This window comes from Balearica regulorum, chromosome 1, assembly GCF_011004875.1.
Source record: "Balearica regulorum gibbericeps isolate bBalReg1 chromosome 1, bBalReg1.pri, whole genome shotgun sequence".
NCBI classification, from domain to species: Eukaryota; Metazoa; Chordata; class Aves; order Gruiformes; family Gruidae; genus Balearica; species Balearica regulorum.
The window spans coordinates 7351475-7376537 of NC_046184.1; the positions used below are offsets into that span (position 1 = coordinate 7351475).

The 25063-nt window shown below is 43.0% G+C and overlaps 1 protein-coding gene across 1 annotated transcript in view; it reads left to right on the top strand.

Moving 5' to 3' along the window:
- Positions 1 to 25063, top strand: part of CAMK1D (calcium/calmodulin dependent protein kinase ID) — a 234724-nt gene that overhangs the window by 87939 nt on the left and 121722 nt on the right. The window contains exon 2 of the mRNA XM_075765542.1: positions 12050 to 12181. Within this exon, the coding sequence (XP_075621657.1) occupies positions 12050 to 12181 (132 nt within the window). The remainder of the gene's footprint in view (positions 1 to 12049; positions 12182 to 25063) is intronic.

The following is a 25063-nucleotide window of genomic DNA, read 5'->3' on the forward strand; positions in this document are numbered from 1 at the left end:
GGCCTTGTATTCTCCCTGCTTCATCTGGATCAATGCTTAGGCTGGGCATGGTTTAGATGGAAGCTGGTGCAGCTTCTGGTTCCTTACATCTCCTGGGGAATTTCCTTTTGGCCAATTGCAGTATAACTCTGTGACATCCAAAAATGTTCCTTCAGAACAGTGTGGAGGCTCATGACAATAAGGTTATGGGAGGAAAGTTGTGCTGGTGCTGCATTATTTTGTGAGTAGCCCCAGTAGTCTCAACACAGCACCTTAAACATGGAGCTGTGGAGAGCTTCCTTGTCAACTGAAGCTGAAAGGAAAACCCTTTTTGCACTGAGGTTTGAGTGATAACAGAACTGAGGCTTGTACATGTGGAGAGTATGTGGCAATTCTTTTTACAGAAGTATCTGTGAGTTTCAGAAGTGCCTGGTAAATTCTGTGTACAGTTACACTGAAATAATCTTTGCCAAAATGTTTATTTTCAAGCTTGCTGGTTACTAGGCAAACAAGTTTGCCAAGATTTCTTAATGTACCTCAGCTCAGACATGAAACTGCATGTGGATACATGAGTCAAGAGGCTGGGGAGTAGGAAAGCAAACACTCTTACAGTGTTTTAAGAGGTGGCCATTGGAAGTAAGGCTGCCGATGGAGCTCTGGATATCCTGCAGTGGCTTTTCCTACCAGACCTCAATTCTGAGCTACGAAAAAATTTGTATTCCATTGTACTGAATTATGTCTCTCTCTAATTTTTTTTTTTTTTAATTCTAAGGCGTGATTTAGAGTGGGCGAGGATACAAAATACACATCATTTTTAGTCCAAATATTTAAAACAGATATGTAGGACTGGATGGATGGGTGGCAACAGGATGAGAACAAGCCAATTAAAGTTTCATAGAGGCACAGAAGGGCTCTTACACAATGGGAATTGTTCAGCTGTGCTTGTGACAGCTCTGAACCCTGTGGCCTCCTCTTTCAGTGGCTGCTCATCATGTTCATGTGGAGTGCTTCCTGACTCGGGGCTGTAGATTGTAGATTGGGTCTCAAGCATTAAACTGGAAAAGGCAGATCCTAGGAGATGTGCCTTAGTTTCATGGTCCGATTAACTAATCTACATTTGTTCTTTAAATAAGCAGGAACTGTGCTGTGTAAGGCGTAGAAGCCTTGTAAGTCCTAATCCTACCTTTGTTTTGCATATGTGCCTATTCTGCGTACTTGGGTCCTATGCACTGGGGAAGAGATTCGTCTGTCTTTTAGCCTTCAAAGTGTCCACACTGTAGACATCTTCAGCCGATCTCTTCCCCTAGGCTTGCTTTCTCTCAAGGAAGATCAAGAAATGTGTTTAGGGTGTGATTCATCAGACCAGTGTTAGACAGTTACCCCAGCACAAGCTGATGGCACTGCTGTATTGGCCATCTCTTGCCCATAACAAGAGTCATGGGGAAATAGCTTCGATGTCAACAACATCGATGTAGATGTGATCAGAGTAGTTTCATTCTGGGTGGCCAGACTCTGCTTTCTCTTGAAGCAAGATGAGATTCTAAGGCTGGAAGTCATCTGACTTACTTGCAAGCTGCCTGACGGGCATCTCCGTGCTAACGTCTGGGCATCTCAGATGATCTCTTTGATCAGTCAGGCAGCAAATGGAGCAGGGAATTTTTTGTTGACAGGGCTTAAGGATTCCTACAGCGTCATAGTGTGCTGCCATCCATAGGATGGGATGTAATAATCTGTCGGAGATGCTTCTCTATTGAGTACAAAAGGAGTGTGCAATTTTAGATTATGCTTATAAATAATTAAAGTTAAGCAAGAAGAATCGGTCCATGTGGTTCCTGTTCCTCAGGTCCCTCATTTGTAGAATGGGCCATAAAGTTCATGAAAGACAGGGTTGGTGTTTGAAAATCACAGATCAAGTAATACAATCATTTGCTTATGATCACTGAGGAAGACCACCAGAACTGATACTTGGGTTTTGTTCTGTAGATAGACAAAACCTGAATGAATAAGGTGCTGTGCAGACTTTTGCAACTTGTATTTCTGAAGGTCCAGACGCCTTTATGCAAAAATCCTGGCTAAATGAGAGTTTCCTATGGTTTACACACAGCTGCAAAGTTACTTGCTCTTTAGGCAGTTGTTAGCTTCATCTTAACTAAAGACTTTTGCTTTAGAAGGAACATAGGGATTGTTGCAAGCAAAACTCTAGTGTCTGCACTATCTTTGCTTTGCTTTAAAAGATACAGTGTCATCAAGTTATTCCTTACTTGAGCCAGCCTCTTGGAGAGTGCCATAGTGTGCCAGATAATTTCTTAAGTTTTTTTGTGGAGGAGGAAGAAGAAGAAACATGCTTTTTCAAATTGGTGTAATCTGCTTTATAGGGCCAGGTAAGAGCTTCAGAAATCAGATGTATTGTAATAGACCCTGCATATATCAGTGTCAGAACAGGGAGATGCTTTAAAAAAGAAAAAAAAGGAGATCACTTATGCCTCAAGAAAGGTTTGAGGTCATTATTAGAAAAAGAAAGATTATTTCCTCGTGAGAGTGCTGCCATCAGATAAACCCCAGGAAACAGTGAGCTCCTTTTGTCTTATAAAATGAAAGTGGAAAAAAGGTACTTGAATATTCACTTTGGAAAGAAAATGATCATCAGTGGAGAAAATAAACCGCTTAACAGCTCATTTGTGAAGTGTATGATGGAAAAAAGAGCTCAATACAGAAAGCTGAATGTTTTGCTTTTAATTCTGGATAGCTTTACTGTGATTGCTATGGAGGATGTAATGTAAATGTAATAGGCCTTTAAATACAATACTTCCCTTTCTAATAGGGGTCAAGATTAATCAGAAAGGAGCAGACAGTTCAGGAAAGAAGAGGACTGTAATAGCAAACATGACTGGGGATCTGCATTGGGCCAGTTTCTCTTTTTAGCATCCATGCATCACTGTCTCAGAACAGACTGCATGGCATCCTATTAAATTAGCATACACCAGGCAGCTAAAACAAATTAGTTCATCTCAGAAAGGGAAGAGATTCTGCAGAAACTTTTCTTTTTGGCTTACTTTCTGTGCTTTATAACACTTTATAACCCCCATTTTTAAAAACAGAAGAAAGGAAGACCCAGGGAAGTACAGGCCAGTCACTCTCACTTCCGTGTCTGACAAGATCATGGAGCAGATCCTCCTGGAGACTATGCTCAGGCACATGGAAAATAAGGAGGTGACTGGTGACAGCCAACATGGCTTCACTAAGGGCAAATTGTGCCTGACAAATTTGGTTGCCTTCTACCACAGGGTTACAGCGTTGGTGGATAAGGGAAGAGCGACAGACATCATCTGCCTGGACTTGTGCAAAGCATTTGACACTGTCCCGCACAACATCCTTGTCTCTAAATTGGAGACATGGATTTGATGGATAGACCACTCGGTGGATAAGAAATTGGCTGGATCGTCATGCTCAAAGAGGGCACCCTCAGCAAGTTTGCCAATGACACCAAGCTGTGTGATGTGGTTGACACACAGGAGGGAAGGGATGCCATCCAGAGGGACCTTGACAGGCTGGAGAGGTGGGCCGCTGCGGGCCTCATCAAGTTCATCCGGGCCAAGTGCAAGGTCCTGCACGTGGGTTGGTGCAATCTCAAGCACAGCTATAGGCTGGGTGGGAAATGGATTGAGAGCAGCCCTGAGGAGAAGGACTTGGGGGTATTGATTGATGAAAAGGTCAGCATGAGCCAGCAGTGTGCACTTACAACCCAGAAAGCCAACCGTGTCCTGGGCTGCATCACAAGAAGTGTGACCAGCAGGTCGAGGGAGGGGATCCTGCCCCTCTACTCCACTCTTGTGAGACCCCACCTGGAGTACTGCGTCCAGCTCTGGGGGCCCCAGTACAGGAGAGACATGGAGCTGTTGGAGCAAGTCCAGAGGAGGCCACGAAGCTGATCAGAGGGCTGGAGCACCTCTCCTGTGAGGACAGGCTGAGAGAGTTGGGGTTGTTCAGCCTGGAGAAAAGGCAGCTCTGGGGAGATCTAATTGCAGCTTACCAGTACCTGAAGGGGCCTACAGGAAAGGTGGGGAGGGACTGTTTATCAGGGAGTGTAGTGACAGGACAAGGGGGAATGGCCTTAAGCTGTGAGGGTGGTAAGGCACTGGCACAGGTTGCCCAGAGAAGCTGTGGATGCCCCATCCCTGGCAGTGTTGAAGGCCAGGTTGGATGGGGCTTTGGGCAACCTGGGTTAGTGGAGGGTGTCTCTGCCCATGGCAGGGGGGTTGGAACTGGATGATCTTTGAGGTCCCTTCCAACCCACGCCATTCTATGATTCTATGATTTATGTGGTTTATTCATCTTTGAACCTACATTTTATGGCACTGAAGCCCATATTTCTTGCTCTGCTCTGCACGTAATGGCTTTTTTTGCCCAAGACTCTCCTTGGCCATGTGCTTTGGTGCCTTCACCTCACTGTTGTATGAATTTGAGTGCCCCAAGCACTGCAGGACTTCCCTTCTGCATGGCTGGAAGCCATCCCAGAGGTGTCTGCTCTCCTGCCTGCATTACAACACAGATTTTGAACTTGATGTTTCCCTGCTGGCCTCCAAAGTGGGAGCTGAGCTGGCTTGGTGGCAGTGGTGGGCAGGGAGAAGTGCTCAGGACACAAGGGAGCAGTGTGGCACCTTTGCTGATACCTCACGAGATCACGTTTGAAGGAAGAGAAGGGAGTTTCTCAGTGACACGGAGTGCTGGTGGTGTGTGCCATGCCCCACTGTGAACTTGAAATTCATCCTGGAGTAAAGAACTAATTTCAACTACAGAATGGTTTAAACTGTTTCCAGCAATTTTTCCTTGGGTGACAACGATTGTTGCCCATTAAGGAGGTGGTTGTGCTCTGGTGAAGGTGGTCCAGGGGAAGAGGCAAGCTTGTGAAGGAAACCACCTTGACTATATTGTCATAATTTCATGCTTTATAATGTGCAGCTTTAAATGGGTATTTTCTGGCTTCACAGAAGTTTCTCTCCTCTAAGTAGGTTTCCTTTAAGTAGCTGACATGGATTTTCAGTCTTAACTCTAGGGTTTCTTGGTGGGTTTTTTTGGTTTGGGTTTTTCTTGGGTTTTTTGGTTTTTTTCCTGAGAGTATAAAATATTGAGTAGCTAAAACAGAAGAAATGATAAGCCTCAAATTGGCATTAAAATTCTTGCAGCTGACTCTGATGACAAAAACTGTCAAAACACTAAGCTGTTGTTGTAATTGTAGATAATAATACCCCCAAAAAATGGAAGTTAAATGCAAACAAATCCAAACACTTTTGGTGACTACACGAGATGAAAGCTTTCTGCTGCTCATTCTATTGCAGCAAGTCACGCTGTAATGTTGCGAGAAAAGCAAACTGGTTTATAAGGAGGGGAAAGAAGAAGCTCTACCTGGAGTATGATATTGTCAGGTGTCTCTGTTATGATTGTGGCTGTAAGTCCCAGCAGAGATTTGGATATTGATGTGGCTCCTCTCCCTGAAAAACTGTCTTAGAGGGAGAGCAGCAAGGTGGTTGGAGACATGAAATCTAGAGCTGGAGATGTGCTGCCCATCCTCGGGCATGGTCATTCCTGGGCTCCTCTCACAGTGTGGGGAAGCAGCTGCTCATCAGAAGACCCCAATGGTCTTAATGTACCTTCTAGCTCAGAGAAAATGCCGAGGGGATTGGCGTGCTGCAATGGCTCGGGGCACAGAGAGACATGTCAGTGGTCCAGAAAGGAACTCCTTGCTACAGGAACACATAGCAGATAGTATTTTTGTCCCTTGCTGTTGTTGTTTGGGTGTCCATCAGGCAATAGCAACAGCATTTTTGGCACAGTTGGAAGTGCTGCTCATGAGCTGTAACGTGCAATAGCAGCCCCAGCCCCAGGCATCAGCAAGGCCCCAGCCCCAGACATCCTCCCCCATCATGGGGATGGAGGACATCACTGCAGTGGGGGTCAGGATCAGCCCTGGGGAGGGGAACCAGGGTCAGACACAGCCCAGGGCAGGGCCATGTCTGGTGTTACAGCAGAGCCCCAAGGTAGAAAACAGCATTTTCACTTGTGGCTGGATGGCTTAGTGGAAGTTAAATGAGTAGTGAGGCTAAAAATACCGGTGTTAATACAGCGATCCTGGTTGTTCTGCTCTTGCCCAGGCAGAGGAAGCATTGCCATAGAAGGGGCTGCAGGGCTGGGACTGTGTGTTTGATGAATGAAAATAGGTAGAAAAAAGCATTTGTCCTCTAAAGAATAGATGGCTGCAAGCAGATTAGGAAGTGTGTTTCTTTCTCTGTAAATTTATATTCAGCTCTTGGGAATGTGTAGGGATATTTGACTTCTGTACCACATGTAACACAGTTCCCAAAGCCTTCTCCTTTGCTCTTAGGTGGTAAAAACACCCTCCACACTTTGGTTTTGTTAACTTTGCATCCAGACATCGCTGAGGTATTGAAAATTACATGGTAAACTTATTTTCACACAGATGTCAGGACATTCGTGGGCTTGACTTTGGAGTGAAAAACTTTATTTCCAGCCTTAGCTTGGGTTTATGTTGGGATGCTCCTGGAATTTGGGTGAGTGAGGATGTGTGTACAGAAAGACTGAGTAGAAAATTTAATTTAAAAAAATAGAACATGACTAGTGCAGAAAAATAGCTTAGTAGAAAAGTAGTCTGTAGGACCAGAATCTCCCTGGTATGTGCTGGTTACACAGAGACTGAGCTCATCCCACAGTTAACTCCTTGAGGTCAGTGGGAAAAGCTGTGAAAATGCCAGAGAAGATTTTTTTCTTCCATACTTGCCTCTGTTTGTAGTGCAGTTCAAAGTCACCTTTCTCTGGGGAGTCAAGGAGCAGAATTTGTGTGTGATTGCTGAAGCCATGCTACAAAAGTTATTTTCTGTGATTTGGTTGGTTTTATGTTGAGGCTTCCATCTCAGTGATCTTCACCGTGGGTATGGTATATTTTTCAAACCATGAGTGTTCACTATTTTGTACCGTGGTTTGGCCAGGGCAAACTACACGCAGAAAGCCAACTGTATCTTAATTAAGATCATTACCTATACACAGTCCGAAGATGTGAAATCTATTTCCTGAATATGTCTGTTGATTTAGTATCACAGAGCACCTGCTATTGCAGTGGAAAACTGCTTAACATGGAGGTCTCTGCAAATGGAAAAAATAAGTTTTATCCCTCCATCCACTCTTTGTCTTCGTTTTGTCAGTATTTTTGTGTCAGCAACGTTTTTTGATGAATGAGAACAGATTTGCTGTCACAGTATATGTTGTTCATTGTATTTCAGAAATTACGTGTTCATGTTAAATTATAGTTCAAACAGACGAAGGAAAAAGTTATTTGGCCTTTATTTTGCTTTGATCTGCAGGATAGCCTTTCTAATAGAAAATCCAGTCTCTTTGGACAAGAATGCCACTGGTATTCCAATGATAATCTTGAAATCCTAATCTTTAAATCTAGATTAAAACAAATAACTGAATGAGAAATAATTTAAACAAATTAAAACTGTAAAAGATTCACCTCTCACAGGATGCTGCATGGTCCAGATGTGTGCAAAGGGGTGAGAAGTGAGAATGTCTCAACCACCTTCTAGACTTTGCCATTATCTCAGTGTCACATGTCAAGTCATTTAACCTCTCTTTTTTTCTCTTACGTTGTTCCTAATTCATATAAAAATGATCTAGATCATAAAATTGTTCCATGCCTTAATTAGAAGTTTGAAAAGAGTCGGTCCTCTAGGGTAAATTATAACATGGTCAAAACTTTCAAAAATAGGTTCAGTTGCCACACACATATTTCAGCATCTGACTAGGTGGTTTAATTTTGCAGAAGTTTCTCGTTTACCCATTTCCACCGCTGTCCTACTTCCTCAAAACCATGATGCTTTTTTATTTTTTTGCTATAGTCTCCAGGCAGGATGAGGAAAGCTCCTGAAAAGGTTTGAAGCCCCTCTTCAGAGAGGTGAAAGCTGGGTCCCCAGACACATTGGAAAGGTTGCAATTATCTATTTGCCAGGGAATGGGACATTCCAACCATTGCTGACACCTTTAAAATCATAACTTTTAATCAATTAACATCTTCTTCCCCCCCCCCCCTTTTTTTTTTTAAATCTGTATCAGGGTGTAAAAATAGTTTCAGGACCATATTTTTGGGGGGGAGGTGGGGTGGAGAATAAAACTCCCTGAAATATTTTCATAGAGTAAACACCTTGCTCAGTGTTACACAGAATAAAAAAATCCCTGTTTGCTTGTGTCCTTCACAAAAATTGTGTTTTTCCATGCCCAAATTTTCAGGTAAAAACTCATAATTCAAAGCACAAGATTGACCAAGAGGTTTCTGAATCTCTTTCTGGCGCAGTGCTATGACCGTGGAGATACTGGCTTATGGATTGCAAATGGCAGGCCTTGGGAACATCATGTCATTATAGAGACCATGCGGTACCTCCTAGGAGAGGTGGGGTTTTAATCCAGAGCCCTGTCCAAGCTGCAGACATGTAGCATTCTGTTTGTCCAACATCTCGTGTATTGTATTTTTCCTTTTTATCATGTAGCAGTGCTTGATGATGTTTAATGGAAGCCATGTCCTTTTGACAAAAAGTCCTGTCAATTTGATTGTGTAAAAGGCAACATTTTCCAAAACCAAACATCTTTATAGAACTTTGTACGCAATTAATTTTTGATCCTCAATAAAGAATCATAATAAATTCTTAGAGATAAATTCCTTCCTTCATTAATGTCTTGATTTTAAAGGGCACATTAATTCTTTGGGGGGAAAATCTTCTTTAGCAAGCCTGCCAGGTCGGTAGTTCTGGGGAACTTTTTTGAGTAGGCGGAGAATTTGCTGTAGGATATATTGCTGTTAGCAAGAAAATGAGCAGTCTTGTCTTTCTGACTTTCTCTCTGGTATTTATCTATTCATGCATGAGTCAAGAGGGGCTTAGTGGGGGCTGGACTGGATCATTAAGGGTAGATGAATTCAGCTGTGTGTTTGAAATTATGATAATTGCTTGCCCATCTATACACTATTATTCTGAATCTCCCCTGACTCCAGCAGACTCCAGGAGTGTCTTTGCTACCTTTTCCTTGTTGATATTCCTTACTACCATTTCTTTCTTCTTGTCCTATACTGTTTATTCCTCTCAGTCTGTGTTTAACTCTTTGATCCCTGTCTGCATCGGTTCCCTCCCTTCTCTTTCCTTCCAGCACTTCACTCATCGTTCTTTAGTCCATTGCCTTGTTGCTTCCCCCCTCCATTGCTCTGTGAACACAGGAGCATATATAGTGCACAGGGTAGCGCAGACCGCCTCGCATCTCCCTCCTGCCTTCCCGGCAGATCCACCCCGGCACTCCCCCCTCGTTGCCCAGGGGCTCTTCCCAGCACCAGCAATTTCATGCCATGGCCTCATATAAAACTCGATGTAAAAAACCGCCCTGTCAGTGCCAAGGGTTGACATGTGAGCGAACGCTTTAGCTGAGGTTCAGCTCATTTCATGCTTTAATGAGAAAGGTTGTTAAGGAGATATGGAATTGGGTTTTATGAGTATCTCGGAGCTCCCCCCAAAATTACATTGAAATTCACAGAGGTTGTTTCCAACTATTGAACCCCGTGGCTGTCCTGGTAACTGGAGAAAGAAATCTAGCAAAATGGTGAAGCCAGCCGAAATAGAGGCGTTTCCCAAAGCTGGCTTTATCGCATAGAGGGATATAAAGGGATTTCCTTTATTTTGTTGTCTGAGAACAGCAATGAAATTCAGATCGGGATGGGAGCTCTCTGTGTTTTTATAGTATCATAAACATTGGGAGAGTTGTGTGATCAGTAAACGACTGGTATGAATATGGTGCTTTTAACAACATTTGTCTGAAGGCAAAAAGCTTGCTCAAGACACAGCTGGAGTGAAGTGCAGTGTTGAAAGCTTAAGCAGATGGGACTTAAGGCGTTCATGAAATATAACTGGGAGTTTCTGAGCACCCTGGTCTGCATCCGAAGTTGATAAGCACTGAGAGGTCTTAGGGCTTTCCAGTAAAAGGATTTTATTACAGTTCTGGGCTTGCTGTCCCAAGCATGAAGGTCAGGGTGAAAACCCCATTTGGTGAACCAAGTGACTAGGACTGTTGATAACAGGAAACCAAAGACTAGGTCTTTAAAAACACTTTGAACGGCTTGATTTCTTTATTGTGCAAGCTGTAAGGACCGATTGTGTGGACTCTAAATTGGAGCCCGTCATGCTCTGATGTGCTGTGGCAGATTATACAGAAAGCAAAAAACAGTGAATCGCTCCTGGCCTTAGGGTTGTGTAAATGTGGTCAGACTCTGGACCACTGTCCACATTGAGGCAAAGCATTCTTGGTTCAGAGGGTCGCTACCACATGTAGACAGGCTGTCAAACATCCGCCGTAACAGTTTGCAAAAGTCTCTTTTAATCCGTTCCTAAACTTTCCGTCACCATTTCCCTATTGCTGCTGGCTACAAAAGCCTTTCTAGGTAAACAGGCACTTTCTTTCCAAAGCAGCAACCTCTTCCTTTTGCTTATCTGCTTATCCACTGGCTTGATGATTCATTCTGTTGTTTCACAACACAGGAACCGTTGGTGAGGTCACAGCCACTTGGTTATGTCATCGAAGTGCATGACTTAAAAAGGAAGAGCCTGGCCAGGAAAGGAAACACTTCTGTTTATCTGCAAACATCTAGATAAGCAGCAGTTGTGGGGAAAGAAAGTCAGAGAAAGTTGGTGGTAGCCAAAAGAGGCTGTGATCAAACTGTAACATTTGTCGGAGGGGGCTGGAGCATGGTTGGGTTTGCTCAGCCTGCTGCCGAGCTCTTTTCACAGAGAGCTATGTAGAAGAGCAGAATAATCTACTCAAGAGGGGAAAAAAATAAAGGAAAGTGTCCTGCATCTTTTTATTTTGGATAAATAAAATATGATACTTCAGCTGTTGAATCCTTCAGTTGTGATCTGGTTAGACAAGTGCTTGGCTCCGATGTCTGTTGGACAAAGCAGGTGCTTCAGGAGGAGGTTTTGGTGAATGTGAGCCAAGATTTGCTGTTCCTCATCAGGCCAATGCTCTGTCTTGCCCAGTACCTCACTGCTAAACCAGTAATGAGCACTGGAACAGGAGAAGCCCCGGTGTGCCAGAGCAAAGGTCCATCCAGACCAGCAGTGTCTGAATGATGCTCAAATGCTCAGAAAAAAAGTGTGAAAACAGAAAAAAAGTGTATATAGCATTGCCTGTTACATTTTCCTGGCTTCTCCCCAGTAAGGTCCAGATGTTTTGGAGGAAGCGATGAGAGTGCAAGAAATAATACACTGTTATGGAATAGCCTAATGAAGGAGAGGCACTGCCCACTCTTGGCAATTAGTGACTGGCTGCTGTGATGAAGCTTTTTTATTTGTGTAATCCTCTCTGGGGTAACCATAGGGAGGCTGCTATTAAGGCCGACGTTTGGACTTGCGATTTAATCCGATTCTTTGGCTTTAGCGATTACACACACAGCAGTTTGTGTTGTGGAATAACTCTGTGTACATAGAGAAATTTTGATGCTGCTTCCCTGTCTGAGTCAGGGTTGAGCCCGCGGTGAGGAGATGCTCTGGGCTGCCAGGGAGGACCAAAGCGGAGGCCCTGACCTCTTGTGGTCACCGAGGAACTGGGAACACTCGTGGCACTGGTGCGTCATTTAGTCCTAGGGGCTTTGTGCTGCTATGTGAATTAAACATCCTAAAATTTGAGCAAGGGGAAAAGTACGTCATCCATCAAATCAGCAGCTGCACAGCAGTCCATGTCCCCCCGTGGAAATGGTACCTTCTGATTTTCAAGCTTTGCTCATACCTCTGCTGGACTGTGGTTCTTTATTAAAATTGTTGTATTTGGTAAGCCTTTAATGTTTTGCATGAATGTGAATGGTTGCACATGTTTGTAAAAGGCAAAAAAAGATGCTCATAATGCCATTGCTGTGATTAACAAGAGCAGCTATCGAAAGACACTAGAACTATATTCAATGGTTATGTTTCAGTTAGCTTCCAAAGAAAAGGCACCACTTAAAACTGGGATTTTTCTTTTCTTCTTTCAGGGGTGCATTCTCTGAAGTTGTTTTGGCTGAAGAGAGAGCAAGTGGGAAACTCTTTGCAGTCAAGTGCATTCCCAAGAAGGCACTGAAGGGAAAGGAAAGCAGCATAGAGAATGAAATTGCAGTCCTGAGAAAGTAAGTATCGGACCTTCATTTCTGCTTCTCCACTTTGATTAGACTACTGCATTTAAGGAGCAGGAACAGTGATTGACAAGTATGACTGACAGGTTGTTCAGCCCATCACAGGCAGACAGGATCACCTGAGTTTAAATGGTGGTGAAAAAGTTTTGAGAAATATTCTGGTTTTCTTTTGTGTTAATACAGCCAAATGACTGCAAAGTGGGAAAGGAACAGAGTTAGGCTGAAGTAAAATCTATGATGCCTTAAAAAGATCTTATCCACTAATAATGTCAGCAGTTGGGTCATTGGCTTTGAGGACAGCAAGAGCAGGGTTATAATTTCCAAGTGCATAAAACAGTCTATACACTAATTGCTCTAAAACTAATTAGGCGTGCTACGGATTGTTGTAGGAGATGGTGGTAGCCTGTACCACAGAGAGGTACCTCTGCCACTTCTGGAAGTGACTTCCCAGGGCAACTTCTATTTTATCAGGGTTGTCCACAGTGTGTACTTTTTCCTGACCGTGGGTGGAATACATGGATAAGAAGAAGTCAGCTCACGACTGCTGTGATTCAGTGTAGTCATTAGAGACTTGATCCTTACCTCTCCCTCATCTTATGCCCTGGAGACGGGATTCATCTCACCTGACTTGAGACACTTGGATCTGAACTCGTCACCCTTGACATTCTTTCTAGGAAATAGATAGAGATTGGTCACTTTAGGATTGGTCCATGTAACTTGTTTGAAACTTCTAAAAGTACCTTCTTATCGAATTAAAGGTAGTACAATTATATAGAAGTCCATGTTGGACTGGGGCAATCTGATTCCTGCTGCACTGCTGTCCCTAGTGGGACTTCTTGCTCGAGCTCTTGGTCATGTAGGAGCTGATGGCAGATCATCTAGGCACCATGTGACAAAACTGATCCTAAATCTTTAAAACTAACTAGATACTTCTGATCTAAATGCTTAGACAGGCTAAGTTAAAGGAGCAGGTTCAAGGGCAAACTTAGCCATCTCAGTAGGCAGAGGGGATCCTTTTGAGTGGAGGGACGTAAGTGGGGCTCCAAACAGCTACAAACATTTGTTGCAGTTGCCTTCCCATTGCTGGACCCATATCAAGGCAGTCCAATGTAAATCCAGTGATAAATGCAGTGTGTCGGCTTGCTGTGTAGCGTTATTGAGAACCTATCATAAAGCTCAACCATTGCCATCTCCATAACCAGGCAATAACGGCCAATAACTGGCAGCTTGAAACAGCCTTTCTTTACACGGGTCTGTCCCCTGATACTCGTGTGTGGGTATAAGAGCAGCAATATTGACATGCAGTAAGGATTGCCGTGCATCAGCCTTGACCCTAGGCTAGTAGAGCAGAGAAATCATTGAGATTATTTCTTGCTTCTGTGTTGTGAAACGTTGCTGTTCTCTGCAAACGATGAGAAACGAGGAGACAGCACCCAGGCTGTGCTATTCCAGCTGCAAGGGCAGGAGAGTGAGTGGGCGGAAAATTCCTTAATTTCATACAATTAGATCTACTCAGTCTCTTGTCCTATGCACGTTAGAACCTTAAGAGAGATTTTTCCTTTTTTATCTCCTGATGTCTTCTACTTAGCTGTTGCTAACACAAACTTTGTATGTCATTGTATTTATTCTGAAAATAGACATCTTTGCTAGCATAGTATTGAATTTGTGTGTGCCGAGGAAATGCTTAGAAAATAACAAACTGGATCTGCCTGCAGTTGAGGAGAGGGGGTATCAACCTGTTTCTCTGCTCAATGAATTCTCTGCTTCAAAAGCTGTCAGTAAAAATAGATTTGAAAGAGGTGGAGTGGATCCTGAGCAGCTGTTGCTAAGCTCCAAGGGTATCTAAGTGTCCTTGCTTTTGTTTCTTGTAGCTTAATACTGAGTGGGGATGGCTAGTTTGTGTGTGGCCTAATTAGTGGGTAGGATGGCAGAGAGCTGGACTGCCCTGCATGGCTGTGAGGTGCCGCAGCTTTAATGTGCCACGCACCAAACCGCCGCTTCTGAAGGGGACGTGCACAGAGGATGCCTGGCAGGAGCAACTGGTCCCTGGTCCCTGAGAGGAAGTTGTAGGGCCACAGAGGATGGCTGCAAAGCAAATATAAGTATGTCTGTGTGTGTTGATCCTGGTCTCCCTTTCTGGTTTTGCATTATGCCTTTGGGGGGGTGCTTAAACTCCAATGGGATAAAAGTCCTGAAGGACACCCTGCCTAGCTGAAATGCAAGCAAACTCCTTGTGATCCTTTAGAGAAGGATCTCTTGTCTGACACTGGACTTTCTCCTCCTATATTCAATCATTAGATTTTTGTCTTTGTCCTGATGAGGTACTTGCTTTCTGGCAGATATCTGCCGAGTGCTGTGAAATGCAACTCTTCTTGAGTTCCCCTGGCTGTATGTCAAACGGGGTTCTACTGGGGAGTCCTGAATACAATCCCTGCAGCCTCTGCCAGCTCTCAGGTGAGCTGGTTTTTAGGGACAGTCAGATTTTGTTGGCTGTGTCCAGGACTGGTACATACAAGTATCACATATACTTTGTACCCTCAGGCTGCCCTGGAGGACATTTGTCCCCCTGCCAGTCCTACCAAATCACCCAGATCTGGCAGAATCAATATGGAAAAGGGTTTGAATCATGTCATGTGTTGAAGTCATATTTTAAATAATGTTTTTTAAATTCAGGATTAAAACTCTGTGCATGGAGTACTATAGGAAGCAGAACCTGGTGGTGAAAGCATGAATCCAATGACCAAAACCCTTGGGTTCCCTCTCACTTCTGCTGCTGACTTCCCGTGTGACTTTACGTATCTTCTGTCTCGATATTTATTGTCTGTGAAACAGCCTTTATTCAAAACACTTTAGAATAAAAAGTTTTACCTGCAGTTTGTTTTGCAGTCCTTTCTAATGTCAGCAGACCCAGGAGATTGGGTCCAAGAAGGGAAGATTCTGGGCTGGGCTTTTAGCGTGAAATGATTACAGCGTCTTGTCAGTCCTTCCATGTGTCTCAGCTAAAAAGCTCTTGGAAGTATTAATCAAATGTTCTGTGTTGGGGAAGGTCAGCAGTCCCCATGTGAAGTACATGGAAGGTAGGAGATTTTATCTGTCTACGGGCTTGGACGCTCTTGCTGCCAAAACAAAATGACACATTTTAGAAGCGATGTTCTGCTAACAGAGGAGCGAGCTGCCAGCCAACTGATCTGCATGTTTGTGTGAGTGCCAGAGTGAATCATGCATACTCCATCATTTTATTTTTCCAGCCATGGCCAACAAATCTGTTCTTAAAAAAGAAAAAAGGCGGAAGAGCCGTTAAGTCAATATTTACGCCTGGCAACCTTAACAGGGTTCTTCCAATATGGACTCTTTTGTGTCCCGTGGAAATCCATGGCAACATTCCCCGAAGACTCGGATGGGTGGGGACGGAGTGGGAAGGAGCTCGCTGTCGAGTGCAGTGACGGGAGAGTCTAAGTCTGCAGTTAATCCAGGAGCCTAAACCTAACAAAACATTTAAGCATGAGCCTAATTTTAGACGGTTATTCATTCCAGTGAAATCAGTGAATAGGTTGAGCTCACCTTGCTGAGCTTAGGCCTACAGGGATGCTTCAGAGCAGGGTCAAAGTCCCACCAGGCACCTGCGGTTGGTACCACAGCAGGAGGGACATTTACTTAATGTCTTCGATTAGTGCCCAGATGATGTGCTGGTGCACAAGGATTGCTGTTTCTTCTAATTGTGTGCTGGCTGCCTGTAGCTGGACACAGGGCAAAATATTACATCTCATCACAAAATCAGGTGACAAGCTGGGCTGCATCATTTTTAGGCTTTAAAATATTATTTTTTTCTGCAGTGGAAAATGTGCTATAGTTTAGAATCTGTTTGAGGAAGAAAACTGGATCTCTAAGGCAGGACTATCACAGCTCTATTAACTAACTGGTTGTGGGGACCAACAGCACATGGTTGCCTTCATGCAACACAAACTTCTTGTGACCCGAGATGTTGGGATTTTCATAACCTGCTCTGAAAGCAGCTGTTTTCTGCTTTTGAGCAGAAAGGTAAATGCAATCCTTTCCATTGTTTGCTGTAGAATAGAGCAAATTTCTTCCACTTATGGTAATTGTGCAGGTGTGAACACGCTGAAAGATGAATCGTCTGTTAGATGGGTTCCTGAAGGCAGTAGGTGGTGCGAAGACTCGACTGCAGAGAGGCACCAGTCTGAGATTCTAGTTAAATAGAAAAAAACCCCCACAGCCTTGTAAGAGTCAGACACTGAAAAATATGCCCCCTTTTTTTTTTTTATTTTCTTGGCTACACCACTATTTATCACAAGAAACTTTCTAGCTGCCTAGGTAATACCTGCACAATCATACAGATTCAGTGCTGAGTCAGAGCAAAGCAAAGGAGCAATAAACTGCGTAGCCCTGCACCCAGGTGTATTGATTACTTAATAGCAGTAATGTGCACAAATAAGTGTCTTGTTAAGCAAATAGTGTTTAGCTAGCAAATCATACTCTGCTTTAGGTAGTTTCTGCTGAACAGGGATTTTAAAAATAATTTCTAAATGATTCAGATATCTCCTACCCTCACCCCACCCTCTTTACTCTCCTAGACCCTCTGGGAGAGGCACCATTAAATTCCTTATTACAAATCAGAGCCATGCCTAATTGTGGACTGAAGCCATTTTCCCTGTTAAACAGCATGATCAAACTGTTTCTAGCAGGTCAGCTAAAATTCTGCCAGTGCTTTCCATTCCCGTTTCTCCGGAAGATGGAGGGGACGGGGTATTCAGGCAGTGATTCATGTCCAAGCGTCTGCTTCGCTCCTTTTATGCCTGCACCTATAGCCAGGAGCTGTAATAAGGAGCAGGGAGAGAGGCAGGGAGGCATCATCCTGCAAAGACTGGGAGGTCAAGGCTGAACCCTTCTCATAACTAAACAAAAAACAGCAATGAAAAGTTTTTGTGAAGTGGGTGAAAGTGTGGGCGTTCCTCCTCTCCTGTAAATCAGATGATGGTCAAAGGAGCCCCTTGCTCCACCCCAGGAGGTAGCACCATTCCTGATGTTAAGGACACCCTCGATAATAAGTGTGGAAAATTCACCCCTTCTCAAGATTTACATGAAGACTAAAAAGAGAATTTAAAAAAAATTGTACCTTTTTGCTCCTTTTCAGTAGCCCATTGAGAAACTCCCCCTAAATCCTCTCTGCCTCAGATTCTTGTCTGTCTGAAGACTCATCCCTCCGGGGCTAACCCAGTAGCCTCTAGGAAGATGAATCTAAATTTAGTTTTGAGACCTATTAGTTACCTCTTATTAAGCTCTTCTGTGCAATTTCACTTGGAAACAAAGGCTACATTAATTCTGAATAAAATTGGCCATGCAGAAGTTTAATGTGCCCTAACATAAATTTGGGCATTTAATTAATTCAGATGAACATTCCTGAGTGACTTTGTGAGACAGACACATCTATTCAAGCCACGGCTGTCTCTGGGTCAAAAAATACAGCCCTTGCAGGCCTGGATGGTCCCATACTCCAGTTTCCTAGTCTGGAGGCTCTGCTGGTGCCCACTAATGCTTTCCTATGGTAATTATTTTTCTGCGTGAGGTTACGCAGCTGGAGTACAGGGCCAGCTGAATTGAAGATGAGACACTCAGATCCTGTGTTGATAAGTGCTAATATAAAAGTGATGGTAATTAGATTGTGTACCTGATGTACAAAAAGCTGTGGGATTGGAGTTTAAGGGGTTAATGACTAATTACCTCTTTAAGCCCCAGCAGTTAGAGCTTTTTTTCCTGTAAAGAAATGAATGGGATGGTTAGGAAAGGAAAAAATAAAAAAACACTTGGCATCTCTGTCTGTCAGGTAGCATTATTTCTCTCAAGCTTTGCTTACCCTGTCGACAAAACAGGCTTGCTGCTTTTTTTTTTTTTCTTTTCCCTTTTTTTCCCCTCTGTGAATAATGGTGAGAAGATAGGCTGCCTCAGCAAGAATTGAAGAGACAGCTGGTTGTTATATTAAGTAATCACTTTCAGAGAAAGCTTTTATGTAGATTTACTTGTTAAAACCTGGCTTGCTCATGCCATTGCAGTTGCACTGGGGTGACAGAAGGCTGACTCTGCCCTCCCCACACAGCCGTGCTCCAAGCCCTGCCAACTGCAAATCCAGGGCATCCCAAAAGCCGACTGCCCAGCGGGACCCTGCAGCCCTGGGAATGGCTCAGAGTGCTCGGGCGTGCAGCTACCAGTTCGGGGGTGATACCCGGAGGTACCATTCATGACGCTGATGTCAGTGGTGGAAGAGCAGGACCCTTCCACAAATATATTTGTTGGCATCCCACATGGATCATTGCCCCCATGCATCTGCTGGGCTGACCTGGGTGCCTGGCGGGACCTCTGTGCCCGCCCTTGGAGCCACCCTTACTGCTGGGCACCACTGCGGGCATCCCTGCTAGGGAGGCAGGTCAGGCATGGAAAGGAGCCAGGATCTACAAAACGCTTCAGGGTAGGGGGACAGTTGGGCATTCTTGGAGGCTGACATCAGCTTTAGACCATGAGATCATCTCCTGAATCAAGGAGATGCAGACTGGATGAATTGCCCTTCTCAGGTTTCAGGCAGAAGTGAATCTGACCCTATATATGTGGGTATGGCACAGGACAGCTCTGCCTTGGCACTAACAGTTGACTTCTTGTTAAGTAACTCATTTTGCTGCAAAGAATTTGCACGAGTGGAAAAAAAAAAGTGAAACCTGAAACAAAGCTGACACCATTTTTGATCACTGAGATGCTGGAAACTTTGCAGGGGAAGACTTTGCAGCCAGGACTGCCTGGATTGTATTTCATGATAGATTAGATGTAAGCAGATGTAGGGAAGGAGATCAAGGCATCTTAAAAATCCTAAAATACATTAAATGAGAGAGAAAAATCCTCTCTGAAATAGTAAACACAAACAAAATCCCTTGTATATTCTCTGGTCTTACACAGTTTCATTTACATGCAGTGTGCTCTGTAATAGCTTTAGCGACGGTGCGTGGTATTTCTGTGTTTCAGCCTGCCTTTGTGCTGCGCGTACGCAGACGGTTGTGTTCCTTCAAGTAGGTTATAGTGTGATAAGTCATTTCACTGTAGTTGCTGGGTGACAATGCAGCTGTCCTTTCTTCTGGGGGGCAATGGTTTACCAAATCTCCTTTGTGTAACTGTTGTTCTTCAAGGTCACCCCATACCCTGACTGAACTTAAAAAATGGCATATCCCTGCTGGGAGGAGGGTGCAGGTCAGAGGGGATGAAAGTACATCGTCTCTGAGCTCTGGCTTGGAAAATAATTCAATGTGTTATGGAAGAAACAGCTGCTTTCTGAAATAGTTGCTCTAAGATGCTTTCAAATTAGCAGAATGGGTTTTTCAGCCTTAGCTGGCATCTGCTTCTCTGCCAGATGTGTGTTTTATATGGACCCTGTCCTGTGCATAGCTGGAATAACAAAGCTGGGGTCCTTTCAGAGCTCTTGGCTAGCGAAGGAGAATATATACCCTATTTTCAAGTATTTATTACTCAGGAGGATGGTTACAATTGTGTTTCAGTGGTACAAGTATCTGATTATATGCACCATTGTCTGTTACCTAAAAGGAAAGAATTGTTAAGATGCATAAAGACTCTTTAATAAGATCTAACAGTTTGACAAATGACTCAGCTTTATATCTGGATGCATAAGGTCTGTCTTTGTTACACCCACATGTTTAAAGCTAAGAGTTACCTAATTTGCAAGCACATGCCTTCGGTTCGAGGTTATGGAGCTCACAGAAGCTAAGGTGGGTTGGTCTTTGCGTGGGAGGACACACAGCTGTGAGACTGTCCCAAACCACAGTAGATGTGGGCAGTTACAGGTCGCAATGGCTCTGTTCAAAGCAGTGCTACAACGTGGTGTTTAGAAGATGCAGAGTTTTGGGTGGTGCAATAGTAGCAGGGAAAGCATTTTCACAAGTGCTTGCAGCCCAGGTCTTCAAGGATGTGTTGGTGCCTAAAAGCTGCTGAAGATGTAGTCCACGGTGGCTTCGTTAGGCAAATTATTTCCTCTTCTGTTTTTTCTCACAAGATTCTTCATAGGTAATCTGGAATATTTTGTCGAAAACTAATTTTTTTTACCATTAAAGTAATTTCTTGATTTGGAAAAAGTATAAAAGGCCATAAAGGTCTCATGGCATTAGCAAAGTGAAGATGTCCTTGTCCAAGTATTATCAACGTATTGCATTTTGCCTGCCTTCTCTAACTTCATCTCAAAATATTAACTGGAGGATTTCAATGTTTTGTATTAAGCTGTTGTGATGTACTGTTGGGAGCCAGTTTGTTTCTAACCACAAGATGACCTTATTTTGAAGACAGGTAAATTATTTACATGCACAGTCCAAGCACCTCAATGGATATTCCTTTGGCTTACTTTCGTTCTATTAAAAGCCATGGCATTAACTCATAAAACACTGGAGCATCTTAGTGAATTTGTGAAGCACTGCACAAAGGAAAACAAGTAAATGCAAGGTAGGATTCCTCTGGCCAGCTGGAAGCATCCTCAAGGTACGCAGCTGCATCTGAGCTCAAATCTCACTTGCTGGGGAAATCATCAAATATGCAATTCTAAGTGGATCAGAATGTACAGGGAGGAAAAAACAAGTTCAAGAAGGTAGAAACAGAAATCTTATCAGAAATGACAGGTTTTTTGAGCACCGCTTGTCCAAAGCAGTTGTTTGCTCTTAGCTGCATGCTAAAATGCTTTATGAATACAAGTTGCTGTATTTTTAGCCTCCATGAAATCAGACCAATAATGTTATCGTAGGCAAGTTTTTGTGATGTGTGACCCCAGTGTGAATTTAAAACAACTCCGTTGGCAACTTCTACCTCCTGTTTTCATTTATACAAGATGAATCACAATTGTATTTTGTGTCTCATTAAGATCATGATTCTAGGTGTCTTGAGCCCTAGTTTGGCAGAGGGGGGCTGGGTCTGACCATAATAAAATGGGAAAATATTTGCACTCCATCCCACTTTCAACTGCACCAGGTTAAACCTAACAGCAGCCTCTGTGTTTGGAATATATTCAGTATACCCTGAACTGACAGCTGCATAAATTAATTGGTGTTTGGCCAACTAAATCTGCAGTTGTCATCTGTGATACATATTGATTCACTCTTATAATGCTTCCTCATGCAACATTTTGTGTTCAGTAGGAGTTTTGAAGAAAAGTAAGAAAAATTAAACCTGTAGGTATGACTTTGTCTTTTAACAAAGACAGACATATAAGACAGTAATTTAGTCTCTGGGCTGTCCTAGTGCTCAGTTTGACCAGGGAAATGGTGATGACAATTTTGTTTTAAATTAAACATTTTTTTTTTTTAACCAGAAATTCTAATTTTTAAATTGTGCCTTATATTCATAAGGCATTGGCTTAATCAGAATAGATTGTTGTTTTTTTCTGAACTGAGTGGCCATACTAGGGGTTTTTCCTTCTGCAGCTATGCAACTATATGACTTTAAACCTATTAATCAAATCAGTTTTCAAAGTAAAGCCTAATGTTTTCCTTGATTACATCCACGTTTCTATGACTCTGCCTATCAGAGACATCTGGCTATATTGCCCAGTTCTTAAATCTCTGTAAATGCAGAAACCTGTGGGTTAGTTTTAATATTGACAATTTGTATTAGTACGTGGACTATGAAATCGTTTCCCTAAGGATATGTGACAGCTACCTTTTACTTTGCCAGATATTCTATCAAATTAAAATTATGGAGCATTACATTAAACAGGGATGTTATTGCCTCCTTTACTCCCCCATTGAATTGTTTTCCAGGAAAGTAGACGTAAGCTTTCTTATAGACAATACGCTCTCTTTTGAGGCATTTAAAAATATGAATAGCAGATTTCTTTTTCTTGAAAGTTTGTTCAATAACTTTGATAAGGAATATTAGTAGGATGCATTAACAAATAATCTAGTATAATCTAGTATAAACTAGTATATATTATACTGAATCAAAAACAACTGAAAAATGCGTAGCAGCGAAGTGTGCCATATATGTTTTTGCACACCAGTGCTGACTCCTTCTGAGATCAGTTCAAAATTTCTATATATAATCTGTTTGGTTCCACCAAATAGAATTAACAGCCTGCTTCAAATATCTTCATACCTTTGTGATATCTCCTGTCTTGACTGACGCACCAGGGATTAAAGTGGGACCTTTTTGGACTTACACATATATATCTTTACAGCCTCGGCTAAGCAGCCGTTCCCTGTGGGCAACTGGAACAGATTCAGACCTTGGTGTACCGAGCACAATAGTTAACTCATGCCGAAATACTTGTTTGAAAAATACACATCAGCATGGGGTTGTTTTTCAGCTGTTTAAGACGTTTTTTTCCCCTTCAACCCAAAGCAGAAGAGTCCACATGCAGCAGCAGTATTTGGCATAATACATTTTGTCAAGAAGCATCTCTCCAGAGTGAAGCAATCTGGTCACTCTCGTGTCTGCTGTAAATTTGGTAATTAGAACAGAAAACAGCGGCTGTTCACAACTTTGCTCTTAAAAGGGATAATAGGGGATTTCTAACTGAAAACAGAGAAGAAAAGGATTTTTCATTATTTTTTAAATGCTCTCTTATGTGAGTCAAAACAAATACGTGGATATGGCATGATCCACAAAGATGTAACTTTTATTGGCATTTATATATAGAAATGCCAGTTCTTCCCTTTCTAAAGATAAAATGTTACTGTAATAGCAATGGCTGTCTGCTTTTATATTTACTACAAGTGGGTCGGTGGGAGGGAAGGTGAAAACTTCCGTGAAGTTTGAAACTTTTTCTTCTGTGTTTTTTGGGTGCATGAGAAAATTGCCATTGAGTGGAGCTGCTGCGTGTCCCACAGTGTTTATGTCTTGAAGGCATTGTCCTTGCCATTTATGGTGTACAAAACACGCATCCAAGCCATGTGGCATCAGCATGGGTAAACGAGCGCTCGTCGTTAACAAATAGACATGGGTAATATGATCTAATGCTATTCTGGTCAATAGGAAAATTCAAAGTTGTTGAACTTGGTTACACGACTCTTTGAGGCTCCCTTGAGAATCTCAGCCCAATGCAAAAGAGGAAAGAAAGCCTAAGCTGAGGTCGCCCGCGAGGGTTGAGGGGCTTTGCCTTGTGTGGTCATGCAGTGTGGAGTCAGGGCTTTATACATAGCAGATGTGCTGCACAACCTCTTTTCCCGGTTTTCAGGACCTCCCGAATTGCTGTATATACAAAAAAAAGCCATAGCCCATATATCTAGCTTTACTCTTCCAAAGGTAGTTACTCCATCTCCATGTCCATGTAACTCGGGCCCAGCTAAGCCAACACAGGGTCCTGGCTTTCCCATAGGAATAGCTGTCCGATCTCTCTGGATGATGGGTGGGAATAGTGGGGGGGGTTATGGTGTTACTGCTGATTTAGGCTGCTGTGTCTGAGGCCAGACTTCACCCTGCAGAGAGGGAATCTGCCAGGGACCAGCCATGTCCCTCCCCTTCCTCCACGTAGCTATAAAGCTGGAACAAGAGAACGCAAAAGGCCACTTCTGTGAGAGGATGGGGAACGTGGTCTGCATCTTACAAAGTGGGGTTTTCTCCCCATGAGGTCTTGTTGCTGGAATGAAGTTGGTTTTTCTTCTAGAAATTGAGAAGACCAGGCACAGAGTTCACCACCAAACTTCACCCCTGAAGGATGGGGTTGGCACGTAGAGATTTTCCTCTCTCTTGGCTCTGATTTTCTATTAGGGCTATGAATTGCTGACTTTGTTTAAAATTCCTTCTTTCATTGGAAGCATATGTTTCTGATTTTCTTTCTTATGATGACATAGTTTGCACTCTTACCCGAGAGCTGTTTTCTTAATAGGACCAACTATATTTGGAATCACTCTGAATTGCTCTTGAAATGGAAGATTGATGTCAGTATTTCTGGCAATTTTTCACTGTTTTTCTTTTCCTGTAGTCAAGTGTTAAATAACTATTCAAGCTGGGAAGACCTATACCACTTTATTTTAACAAAATTTAATTTTATTTATTATTTATTTATAATTTTATTTTAGTGCTGTATATGCTCCTAGAGTAGCTAATATAGGTAAACATATTAGCAGGACAATTTGTGAAAGATTCCATCCCTGGAAGTGTTTAAGGCCAGGTTGGATGAGGCTTTGGGCAACCTGGTCTAGTGGAGGGTATCCCTGTCCGCAGCAGGGGGGTTGGAACTGGATGATCTTTAAGGTCCTTTCCAACCCAAACCAGTCTGTGATTCTATGATTCTATGATTTAGTAAATAACAGAAAGGGTATGTCAATGGGCATAGGGGATTGTGTTTTGCATCAATTTACACACAGGCAAATCTTACAAGCTTTAGAGACCTGATCCTGTGTTGACTCTGTCACATCCATGTCTCAGGTAGACTTGTGTGACATTTTTAAAAGCATCTGCACAGGAGAGGGATCTGGATCCCAGTTAAATTCCCTATCCAGGGAATTAGGAGACGTCATGAGTTTTGGTGCTGTCAGCTATAAGTTTTCCTGTGTTGCAATTATGCCTACAGTATCCATGTGGAAGATGACTGCTTTCTGCTCTTGGGGGCTGGTCATATGTAGTCCATCACTGTCCTTCCAGTCCTTCTCTGTCTTGGACTACAAACCAAGATAATGTCATTCCTATGTCCCAGGACCCAGTTGCTGGGTCTGCCTTCCTTAGCACTTTCATCCCTCTTGGCATGAGCCCTGGCTTTCTGCTCACCTGAAGGCAGCCGATTAGAAATAGTGCATACCTTCCAGCATCTCAAAATATAGGGTTTACACTTTCATTAGTATATATTGCATTTTTAATACAATTTAAAAGTCAGGACAGTTTGGA